General features: G+C 41.5%; 1 protein-coding gene across 1 annotated transcript in view; it reads right to left on the bottom strand.

The window, feature by feature from the left end:
- Positions 1-12756, bottom strand: part of map2k4b (mitogen-activated protein kinase kinase 4b) — a 50051-nt gene that overhangs the window by 7737 nt on the left and 29558 nt on the right. The window contains exons 7-8 of the mRNA XM_060939664.1: positions 1995-2114; positions 1845-1896 (exon numbers count right to left, since the gene is read on the bottom strand). Coding sequence (XP_060795647.1) covers positions 1845-1896; positions 1995-2114 — 172 coding nt within the window. The remainder of the gene's footprint in view (positions 1-1844; positions 1897-1994; positions 2115-12756) is intronic.

The following is a 12756-nucleotide window of genomic DNA, read 5'->3' as shown; positions in this document are numbered from 1 at the left end:
TTTTGAAATCAGAGACTTCAAAATGGTGCATTCTGGTGGCATCTCGGGCTGTTCTAGGAACAATTCAACATTATTAAATTTGCTGTTTTTTTTTTTTTTTTAAATCTTGTCAAATATCTAAGGGGCAAAACTAGATTTGAAATGAAAACACTTCATAGCACACCTTCATTTTTCAATTCCAGGATGCCAGAAACAGAATTGAGGTTAAATCATGCAACAGCGCCATCTAGTGATCAGCGCCTAGAATGTGGTTTTATGTATGTTGCAAATAGCAGTCAGTGCACGCAGCAAAATCCTTTATTTTCACTTCTGGGTTGAGTATCAGGATACTCTAAACCTCATCTCATCTCATTATCTGTAGCCACTTTATCCTGTTCTAAAGGGTCGCAGGCAAGCTGGAGCCTATCCCAGCTGACTACGGGCGAAAGGCGGGGTACACCCTGGACAAGTCGCCAGGTCATCACAGGGCTGACACATAGACACAGACAACCATTCACACTCACATTCACACCTACGCTCAATTTAGAGTCACCAGTTAACCTAACCTGCATGTCTTTGGACTGTGGGGGAAACCGGAGCACCCGGAGGAAACCCACGCGGACACGGGGAGAACATGCAAACTCTGCACAGCAAGGCCCTCGCCGGCCACAGGGCTCAAACCCAGACCTTCTTGCTGTGAGGCGACAGCGCTAACCACTACACCACCGTGCCGCCCTACTGTAAACCTATATATTACAATATCTTCCTATTTCTATAGTTATTACTCATTTTCAGAGGGGAATAGGAGATATTTAAGTGCGGAAAGTACTCTGCATTGTTCAATTTATGGTATTGATTTTTTTTTTTCTTTGGTGTGCAAGCAACAGCGTGGAGCTGACGTTGCGCAGTGCGGCGAAGCGCCACATATCTCTCCTAGCTGTGCACAGGTCATAGATTTCCATTTGTTATTATTTGGTGATTTGAGCACTTATTTAAAAAAAAAAAGGCAAAAATTTGGAAGCCTAGATTTGAGGGTTTACCTAGTCTGGCTAACGCAACTTCAAAGCTCTACGAGCTATTGGTCTGGCCAAGCTATTAAGCCAAACCGTTTCCCAGAGCCCGTGGTTGACCCACCTCCCTCCCTCAGTTTGCTACTGGTCGAAGCCAGAAAAGGCTGTGACGAAGCTTAAACCAATCACATCACTCTTTCCTCTGACGTATGTGACGCGATGATAGGATTCTCACTGAGCCCCATTGATTTGGCTACTAGTGGGGCTAACTGGTAGATTAAACTCTCACCGAAGCCGGTCGGGAGCAAGGCGAAAACGTCCTTCCTTTCAATAAATACTTCCAGGGCTGCTCTATGCTCCGTTTTCAATGAGAACTTCCCGTTGAATGCTTTCAATACAGCATGATTCTGTAAACAATCTATGGCTTCCGGTCGCAGTTCTACTACGTCACTGCCTTGAACACGCCTCTACCCAGGGCCGTTGGAGATGCTCAAAGTTGATTGGCTCCCGATTTTTCCGGAGCTTGGAAGAGCTGGAGATAGATTGCCTGGCCAGACTAAGCTCGCAACAGGCCCTCGTGTTGCGTCACGCTTAGGATGGGCGGGCCCAGGCTAGGGTTTACCCATTTCCTTCTACAGTAACTGCAATGCACATTAACCTTACAAGGACTTGTTGCACGCCTGTCTCGTTTATTGCTATTCTTTAAATTTAAAATGATCAAACCAGTGAATTTATGCATCATATTAACAAGATAACCCCTATTTAAAGCAAAAAGATACATGTACATTGAGAGTTTGGTTTCATTTACTAACATGTATTAGAAGTTCACTGTAATACTACATACTTCACACTCACCTCTGTGGATTATTTTCAAGTTTTCTTTCAAGTGATTCAGTGCTTTCACAGTCTGTAATCAATACGAGGGAGAAAAAATAAAAATGTAAGAACCCGAAAACACTGGCAGCAACAGAGCACTTAAAACACACACAGAAGACACACACTCACCGCTAATGTAATTTTGCCTAATATTTCCTCTGGAATGACATCATCTAATGAGCAATATACATATTTGTAGAATTTGTCGAACGAGGTAGACATAAGTTCCATACATATCCAGCAGTCACCCTGTAAAAGAGACGAGGAAATTGAGAGTTTGTACTGTAGTTTCTATAGAGCCATAAATCACAACAATCAGCTGACCCAAGCAGATTAGCAACGGTGTGTCAAACAGATGAACGTATTCAGCTTTTTAAGTTTTAGAACAATAATAATAAATAATAATATTTTTAGTGTTAACTGAAATTATTTTTGTACATTTATAAATAAATGAAGAAAGTAAAGTATCCTGAAGTATTTCATAAATTATATTAAAACTGGATACATCATATACACTGCCTGGCCAAAAAAAAGTTGCCATTTGGATTTAAATAAGCAAATACTTAAGAGCGTTTGATTGGATAATTACTGCAGTGATTAATGTGTTTCAGCTGGCAACAATTCTTTTAACCCCCACTGATGCAGTGAGTAGCTTCACATTTCTTTAACAACCATGTCGGAAAACGTATCCTGTGGTTGCGGAAAAGATGCAACCGTGTTTCAGAAGGGTCAAATTACTGTCCTGCATCAAGCAAAAAAAAGACTAAGGAGATCGCTGAAATGACTGGAATTGGGTTAATACCTGTTCAACGCATTATTAAAACTTGGAAGGATAGTAGAGAACCATCAAATTCATGGAAGAAATTTGGACAGAAAAATCTTGACAGGCTATGATCGGAGAACACTTAAACACTTGAAGTTGGACCGTAAAAAAATAATAAGAAAAATCAACAGTAGAGCTCACGGCTATGTTTAATAGTGAAAGTAAGAGCATTTCCACATGCACCTTAAGACAGGAACTCTCAGGATTGGGACTAAACAGCTGTGTCCATCAGAAACCCGCTCGTTAGTAAGGATAATCTGAAGAAAAGGCTTCAATTTGCTAGGGAGCATAAAGATTAGACTCTGGAGCAATGGAAAATGGTCATGTGGTTTGAGGAGTCCAGATTGACCCTATTCCTGAGTGATGGGTGTGTCAGGGGAAGAAGGGAAGCTCATGAAGCGATGCACCCATCATGCAGTGTCCACTGTACAAGCCTCTGGAGGCAGCGCTATGATCTGGGGTTGCTTCAGTTGGTCAGGTCGAGACTCAGCAACGTTATGGGGCAATAAAATGAAGCCAGCTGACGATCTGAACGTACTGAATGACCAGGTTATCATCACATCAATGGATTTTTTTTCTTCCCTGATAGCGCAGAAATAAAAATCACTACTCAAATAGTGAAAGAGTGGTTCAGGGAGCATGAGGAATCATTTTCACACATGAATTAGCAATCAAAAGAGTCCTGACCTTAAAGTGCATATTCTGGACCAATTTCGTTTTTTTTTTTTAATATGAAAGCATGTCCCTTTACACACTCATCCAGAAGGGTAATACTGCACAAGGCCATCTGTCTATAGCAGAAAAAAAAAAAAAAACGCGTCTGGAAAAATCCCAAGGGAGTCTGGAGCCAGATTGGTGACGTCACCTGCGGAAGCACCAGCAGGCTGCGAGAGCTTTGCACGGTTTCAGTGCACAGCCTGTGTAGACCAAGCGCTCCCATTTCTCTCTGTGTCCGGTCTTTTGGGAAACGATGAGTACTAATCCCATCAAGATTGGTGTTCCTACACCCTCCTACAATACATCTGTTAACCATTTTAATAATTACACGATAACGTTGAAGAAATTTGCAGAAAACCACCAGGTCGTTTTCTCATAAACAAACCAGCGCTGTTATAGCCATTTCTTATTTTTCTTTGAATTATTACTTTTTGTTTTGAAGTATGGTCGTTTTTGTATGATTTATGGTTTTAAATAGTGCTGTCAAAAATGTTGCGTTATTAACGCGTTAACTTGACTCAATTTTAACAGCGATAATTTTTTTTATCGCAAGATTAACGCTCTGTGACATGATGTAGGTTTTTCATAAGCTTTTGAAACTGCCAGGAACTTGGAACAGAGACAAACGATAGCAGCTAGATTGTAATGCCCCGCACAGCCAGAGCCCTCTGTCCTCCTCCCAAAGAACCAGCGCGGGCAGGGCGTGCTAGTAGAGATGGGATTTATGGCTCTTTGATGGGATCCGCATCTTTGTGATCCGTTCTTTGAAAAGAGCCGTTCAAAAGACTGGCTCATTTGGCTCTTTTTAAATATTTATTCAGTTTTAAGAAGACAGCGTCTAAAGAAGCCAGATCCCTCTGAACTGTAAACTCAATGCTATCCCAGAAATCCTTCCTGTAATATGCAAATTTGGCCGCCTCTGATTGGACAGCGTGACGCATCAACAGGCAGAAAGTGTAAAAGTACAAAATGTGTTAAGTGAGCTGAAACAGTAAAGATCAGATTCAATGCAATATTTATCAACGAACAACTTAAAGTTAATATAATAGTGTACTTTATATTATAATCAAGCATGTCAAGCCTACTGTCACTGTGTAACCTGTCTCTCCGAGTTGTAGACTAACTCAAACAGTAGATCACTTCACTCATGGTTCTTTTGCCAGCTCCGGTGTTCGGCTTAGGTTTCACTTTGCAGTGGCTGTGTCAAGATGTGTTATGCTTTGCAATACAAAGCAAGCCCATTCACGTTTTTATGCTGATAAGAGAATTACAATGGTTTTTCATGTGACAAAAATGTGCGATTAAATTGTGATTAATCGCGAGTTAACTATGACAGTCGTGACATTAATCGCGATTAAATATTTTAATCGCTTGACAGCACTAGTTTTAAACTACATTTCCCTGCCTGTCGTGGTGGCCAGCCATCTTTGATGTGACGTTGAGGGGGCAAAGGGCATATGGTGTTGGGCACAGGTGTTAGCTGGTGGCCGATGAATAATGGGAGGGCTGGCAATCACACTGTTTTTGACTTTGTGATGTCCATTTTTAAAGTCCAAGTTTCCATGAACAACGGAGAGCCAGGCGGGATTAACGTGCACTCTAGTTTACATTCATTTCAAAACAGCTTTTTTGTTGGCATTACATCTATGGACTAATTTTACCACCATTTTTCTTTCAAGTTTGTGTTTTGTTAACGGACAATAAATTCAATTTTCAACGTAAACAAAGAGGTGCGTTAATCCCGCCTGGCTCTCCGTTGTTCATGGCTCATGGAAACTTGGACTTTAAAAATGGACATCACAAGCGCGGACATAGGATTCGGAGGGAGGCGTCCCGCACGTGACGTCACGAGAATCAATGTTGGCCGGGAAATCCAAATGCCAAGTTTCTTCAGAGGCGGACCAATTCGCCTCAAATGGCTTGATTTCAACTGAATTTTTCTGGTATTGCGCAAGGTAAAAAAGTTGCACAAAATGTGACAGATATTTGACCAAAGTTTAATATAAAATTAGCCTGGCAAGCCAGACTAAATGTGAATATTTAGTCTGGCCTCGATCCGTAGACATTTCCGAAGCGGGTAGGAGGAACAAACCGCTGTCTTTCAAACTGTCTCTGTGCGTATAGGCCAACGCTCTGACCAATCAGCGCAACAGTGACTGTGACGTAGTCAGAGCGACAGAAAGCAGTGGGGGAGGCCTTGAAATAAATTATTTTTCAAAATGCGTATTAATTAATAAACAGGTTCTAGATATTAAGAAGTTTGGAGATAATGACCACAAGTTTGGAGTCTGTACCACATACACTCATTTTTTTAAAGTGTTTTTCAAGGGTTTGCTTAAACTGTTTTTGAGAGTTTTTATTTAGTGGTGTTTGGTGAAATAATTTCCCTTAAATTTAAAATAACGGGAAAATAAGAAACAATCAAAAAGTAATGTTTCAAAGCTGTTTATTAATTCTTCGTACTGCACAAACTAGCCCCATCCTTTTGGCTACGAGCGGAGCCAGCTGGTAGATCAGACTTTTGCCATAGCCGGTCGGCAAAACAGCGAAAACGTCCTTCTTGAAAAGGAATGAGCGGAGAGCCTCTTCCTGCTCATGTTTCAACGAAAACTCCAAGTCTAATTCTTCTAAAACTGATTCCAAAGCGGAGTCAAACGCGTGCTGTTCACTAGCCCGTAGCCATCTTTCCTGTTGCGCTTTCTCCAGCGTCGCGCAGCTTTGTCGTCACTCCTGCAAAAGCCCGCCCAAAGAATCCAAACAAAAACCTTGCGTTGTGATTGGCGGGCACGATTTGATGCCCGGGGTGTTTTTGTTTATACGGTGCGAGGCTAGACCCATTCGCTAGGCAAAAAATATTTTTGGCCGCTAGGCGGTTGGGTCTAGTTTACTAGGCTAATATAAAATAGGAGAATTGCATTGATCTTGCTCCTGAATTTACCTGTGATATGCACTTTAACCCTACTGAAAGTCTTTGGGATGTGCTGGAGAAGATTTTACAGACTCTCCTGTTATCAAGACAAGATCTCAGGGAAAAATTAACGTACATCTGTATTTGAGGGGGGGGGGGGGTGTTGGGATTTTGCATAAGGTTGTTGAAACAATGCCATGGTGAATGCACGCCGTAATAAAAGCTACAGGTGGGCCAATGAAATATTAGTGGGTGTGTGTGTGAGAGACTTTTTTTTTTTGGCTGGGCGATGTATATTTGAGTGATGGATTAAACTTTTTTTTTTTTAAATTATGAGCAGTATCAGGGCCAAACTCACTTATCAGTCAGGTCCTAATGCAGAGAGTGTATTTGTGGGTCTGTGTGGCACACCGCGATACACGTGCATGCTTTTCTTTGAGGAAATTCACATCATGTCGTGTAATCAACCAGGCTTCAGGTTACCAGGGAAACGTGTTCAGCTGCCACCCAGAAACGTTTTGAAGTGATGTGAAATTTCTTCGCTGGGTTTCATTAGGAGTTTCAGAGTACCACTGCTCCAAATTATTAATGAATAAACAAATAATAGATAGCATTTCATGTGTCAACAGTACAACTTATAAAATCAATTAAAATCCCTTAACACATCCAGTACTTTCCATTTCCTACAGGCTGGAGACGTGCTCATGCTCCCCAATCTCTTTCTGGGAGCGTAACCCGTTAAAAAGCTTGTGCATAACAGCTCACAACAGAAACTGATGAAAAATACTTTCTAAAATGTTAGTTTAAACCAAGTCAGGCTATTAGTTTCCTGGGCCGGTGTTTTGAATAAAATCTCCCCTCTATTATGATAAAACTCTTACACTGGACAGCTTTAAATAAACAAATCACAAGCAATCAGTTTTGTCTCCATGCTGTGTTTCATGTTTTGCGTCACACACGGTGACGTGACCACATTTCTGGGAAATTTTTTTTTTTTTTAAAGAAAACTGCAATTATAAAGTGCAAGGATTTATTACGACCGGAGCTGTAAATATATTGGTCAATTTAATACTCTGCATTCTTCCTTCTAAAATACTCCCAGCACACAGCGAAGCAACTCATTATACAGGATGTTTCAAAAAAATGGATCTCATTTCACAATCTAATAACTTTGCCAATTCTCCTTCAATTGACCTCAAATTTTAACAGCATGTGTGGAAATGGGTCAAAATTTTATGCTGAATGTTTAATATTTTTGTCGTTTTAGGTATAGAAATGCCATTCACTGGAAAAGAAAAGGCGTTTTGCGTGTTAGAGTACGCCCGAACACAGTCGAACAAGACTGTGCAGCGTGCATTTATGAGAGAATTCTCTAAAAATGCACTGTTACCAGAAAAGACTGTTACCAAAGACACGCTGCAGCGTGTTTGGCAGGAGCTGGACTACCGACTTGATGTGTGCCGTGTCTCCGGTGGCGCGCATATTGAAAATTTGTGAAATCATTCATTCATGGAACACACACATCTTTGAATTTCTCATTCAAATTTTGAGGAATAAATCTTACATTACTCAACATTAAGCCTGTTCAGTTTTATTTGCCTCGACTATGTAGTTCCTGGGATATTTACATCTCAAATATCAAATTTTTTGAAACACCCTGTATGTACAGTGGGGCAAAAAAGTATTTAGTCAGCCACCAATTGTGCAAGTTCTCCCACTTAAAAAGATGAGAGAGGCCTGTAATTTTCATCATAGGTACACTTCAACTATGAGAGACAAAATGGGGGGAAAAGAATCCAGGAAATCACATTGTAGGATTTTTAATGAATTAATTGGTAAATTCCTCAGTAAAATAAGTATTTGGTCACCTACAAACAAGCAAGATTTCTGGCTCTCACAGACCTGTAACAACTTCTTTAAGGGCGTATTCACACCTACGTTGTTTGGTCCGGACCAAACGACCCAAATTTCCCTTGGTCCGGACCTTTTGGGTTGGTCTGAATACAAACCACCGAACTCTGGTCCGGACCAAACAAGCGGACCGAGCTGCAAGGTCGGACTCGGTCCGGACCAAAGGAACCCTGGTGCGGACCTTTTGGAGGTGTGAAAGCAGACCGGACCTAATCTGACAGTTTTGCTTTTTTGTACCTCAGGAGCTTCCGTCGTTTGTCGAGCATTATGGGAAACAGAGTCTTGACACTCCACCGCAAAGTGCAAACACTGTTTCGGTTGTCAAGGGAACCGTACAACAGTCGTTCAGTCATTCAGACCAGTGGTAGGCTAGACTACAGAGTACAAAAAATGAGTAGGGGGCAAACGTGGGCCGAGGAAGAAACGCGTACCCTTGTGGATATATGGACAGATGTCCACATATCTGAGCTTTTGGAGAGAACACACAAAAATGCCGACGTGTTTGCTGTATTCAGTGAGAAAATGAAGGAGAAGGGGTTCACGCGCTCCCCAGAACAATGTCGGCTAAAAGTGAAGAAACTCCGTCAGAGCTACATTAAAATCAGGGACATTCTTTCAAAAAGTGGCGGTACTAGCGACTTGCGTGAAGAGCCAGAACTGTCACAACATGATGTGCGCTCATCAGCGCTATCCTCCATGACTACTTTTGAACTTAACGCTTTATGCGCATGTCGTCTCTGACCAATAGCTGAACGACCTCAGGGCACGTGGCTTTGTTGACAGATTTTGGTCCGCTTACTAAAATGTACAGTGTGAAAGCGAACCGCACCAAAATGAAAAAATAAAAAAAAACATTTGGTTCGGACCAAAGCAAGTGAACTATCGAACTATCCTGGTCTGAATACACCCTAAGAGGCTCCTCTGTCCTCCACTCGTTACCTGTATTAATGGCACCTGTTTGAACTCGTTATCAGTATAAAAGACACCTGTCCACAACCTCAAACAGTCACACTCCAAACTCCACTATGGCCAAGACCAAAGAGCTGTCAAAGGACACCAGAAACAAAATTGTAGACCTGCACCAGGCTGGGAAGACTGAATCTGCAATAGGTAAGCAGCTTGGTGTGAAGAAAATCAACTGTGGGAGCAATTATTAGAAAATGGAAGACATACAAGACCACTGATAATCTCCCTCGATCTGGGGCTCCACGCAAGATCTCACACCGTGGGGTCAAAATGATCACAAGAACGGTGAGCAAAAATCCCAGAACCACACGGGGGGACCTAGTGAATGACCTGCAGAGAGCTGGGACCAAAGTAACAAAGGCTGCCATCAGTAACACACTACACCGCCAGGGACTCAAATCCTGCAGTGCCAGACGTGTCCCCCTGCTTAAGCCAGTACATGTCCAGGCCCGTCTGAAGTTTGCTAGAGAGCATTTGGATGATCCAGAAGAGGATTGGGAGAATGTCATATGGTCAGATGAAACCAAAATAGAACTCTTTGGTAAAAACTCAACTTGTCGTGTTTGGAGGAGAAAGAATGCCGAGTTGCATCCAAAGAACACCATACCTACTGTGAAGCATGGGGGTGGAAACATCATGCTTTGGGGCTGTTTTTCTGCAAAGGGACCAGGACGACTGATCCGTGTAAAGGAAAGAATGAATGGGGCCATGTATCGTGAGATTTTGAGTGAAAACCTCCCTCCATCAGCAAGGGCATTGAAGATGAAACATGGCTGGGTCTTTCAGCATGACAATGATCCCAAACACACCGCCCGAGCAATGAAGGAGTGGCTTCGTAAGAAGCATTTCAAGGTCCTGGAGTGGCCTAGCCAGTCTCCAGATCTCAACCCCATAGAAAATCTTTGGAGGGAGTTGAAAGTCCGTGTTGCCCAGCGACAGCCCCAAAACATCACTGCTCTAGAGGAGATCTGGATGGAGGAATGAGCCAAAATACCAGCAACAGTGTGTGAAAACCTTGTGAAGACTTACAGAAAACGTTTGACCTCTGTCATTGCCAACAAAGGGTATATAACAAAGTATTGAGATGAACTTTTGTTATTGACCAAATACTTATTTTCCACCATAATTTGCAAATAAATTCTTTAAAAATCAGACAACGTGATTTTCTGGATTTTTTTTTCCTCATTCTGTCTCTCATAGTTGAGGTATACCTATGATGAAAATTACAGGCCTCTCTCATCTTTTTAAGTGGGAGAACTTGCACAATTGGTGACTGAATAAATACTTTTTTGCCCCACTGTATGTATACACACACACACACACACACACACACACACACACACGTCAGCTCAGCAATATTGGTAAAGCATGGAATCAGCCCAATTACAGCGGGGTCACTTCAGAGAAATCCTGGTTTGAATTTTAAGAAATGAAAGCTGCGTCAGAAAAAACTGAATTCCGTTACTCATTTTCTTTCCTCATAAAAGATTTTGCACTCAGAGTTAAACGCAGACAATTCTATGCTTTTTTCCTAGGGTTGAAAGATACCCCGTACAGTGTGAAATTTTTATTCAATACCATTATCTTGAGTACTGCAACTAAAAAAAAAAAAAAAAGGTTACCACATTTAGTTGTGAACGTAATTCCGTTACCGAAGAACTACCCACGTATGTATCTTTTATGTATAATTTAAATCTTTCAGTGAACGCTAGAATTGAGGGTTTAAATACAAAAATAAATGCTCCAACATGAGCCACGTAACATTCCACAATAGAGAGGAGCAAAAATGCTTTCAGGAGGAACTGACTTGGTTTATATTTGATTACACAAGGGTTCTTTTTTGCCTTCAGCTCTTTACAAAACAAACTTGCACCTGTGTTGCTTTACAGTTATTATTCCTACTGTGAAAAACACAGAACCCTCCTTTGGTTTCAGTTCAGAGATTTCAATGTTCCCTTTCAGTATATTGTGGTTTGGTTCATGCGACACTCCTCCCTGGAACACACGAACAACGCCGAGACGTGCTCACAGAGGTTTAAAGGAGAACTGAAGTCATTTTTTTTTTTTTTTAAAGATATTTTTTTGGGCTTTTTGCACCTTTATTGGATAGGACAGTGTAGAGACAGGAAATGAGCGGGAGAGAGAGACGGGAAGGGATCGGGAAATGACCTCGGGCCGGAATCGAACCCGGGTCGCCCGCATTCATGGTATAGCGCCTTAACCACCTGAGCCACGACGCCCCATGAAGTCATTTTTAAACTTGCTTTATTTCTTAATTAACGTGTTATTCAATTACGCTTTCGGTTTTAGTAACCTTATATTGTGACTCGTATTGGCAACTAATTGCAATTAAATATTATACTTATCAGCCTATTCGGTTTTTAGCCGTGTTGAATTTAGTTCGTTTGGTCCACGGCAGGCGTCACGTATCCTCGCGATCTTCACGAGACTTGTGCGAGACTTGGAAACGTGAAGTGTCAGTGCCGCCATTTTGAAAACGGTTTTCCAAACGAAATGTTGCACAAAAACGAGTTTAAATGCCGATTACCTCCTACTTTTTTCAAACTTTCCTGATCACTATCAAAACAAACAAAACTTCCAGCTTGATTACGTCAGCATTCAAAAGAGGGCGCGCACGTCTTTTGACAACGTTGGTCACTTTGATTTCCGCTGTACGCTTTACTTCCGTCCTACGATGTCTCGCACAGGTCTCAACGCATGGTTGTAAACAAGATTGCTTTGACATATGGACTGATATTTTACATAGCATATTTCAAACACTCATAACTTTCTACAACAGTGACAAAATAGCTATCAAAAATGCATTCCTATATTTCGTAAAATGAGATAAACAGAATTTTGATTAAAAAAAAAAAGTACCTTCAGTTCTCCTTTAAATCGGCCCTTACAAAATATCACGAGGGTTTTGATCAAAATAGGTTAATTACATTATACTGTATATCAGATTATTCTATCCACATTCACTGGATATGAGCAACTGCATGCTCTGATTGGCTAGTCTACTACTAGGATATCAGTTCATATACTGTGAGTAGAGAAAAACAAAATGGCAGCTGAACCAACCGAGGACGAAATAACTCTACTGGAAAACAAAACGCCAAAAAATATCAAGTATTTAAAGGGGTACCAAATATAATATATACAGTTGCTGATGTGACAAAGTAACGTATTAAGTATTCTATCAAATTTATATACTAGAAAACAACGAAATATCTTGTTAATTGTAAATATAATAGTCGGTACGCTAAACGACACAAGAGTCGCCATTTTTAAAAGACCGTGACGTCAGCCCTACCCACTGCACTAGGAGAGAAGCGTGTAATCATGGCGTCGGGCGCATCAAGTGAAAGTGACAGCTCTGTCGAATCATACGAAGAGATCCCGCAAGACACACTGCAAGCAGGCTATGGCTTAGAAGGGTACCAGTTTGAACCTAGGAGAGGTACTCTCGACTCCGGTGATGACGAAAGAAGAGAAGAAAGCTCGGATGACGGCGAGGATGAGACTGATGCTGACCATGGGCATGGCGAGAGTGGGGCAGAGCG

The sequence above is a fragment of the Neoarius graeffei genome, chromosome 14 (genome assembly GCF_027579695.1).
Source record: "Neoarius graeffei isolate fNeoGra1 chromosome 14, fNeoGra1.pri, whole genome shotgun sequence".
Taxonomy (NCBI): Eukaryota; Metazoa; Chordata; class Actinopteri; order Siluriformes; family Ariidae; genus Neoarius; species Neoarius graeffei.
The sequence above is the reverse complement of the archived record's forward strand: the minus strand, read 5'-3'. Positions and strand labels throughout refer to the sequence as shown.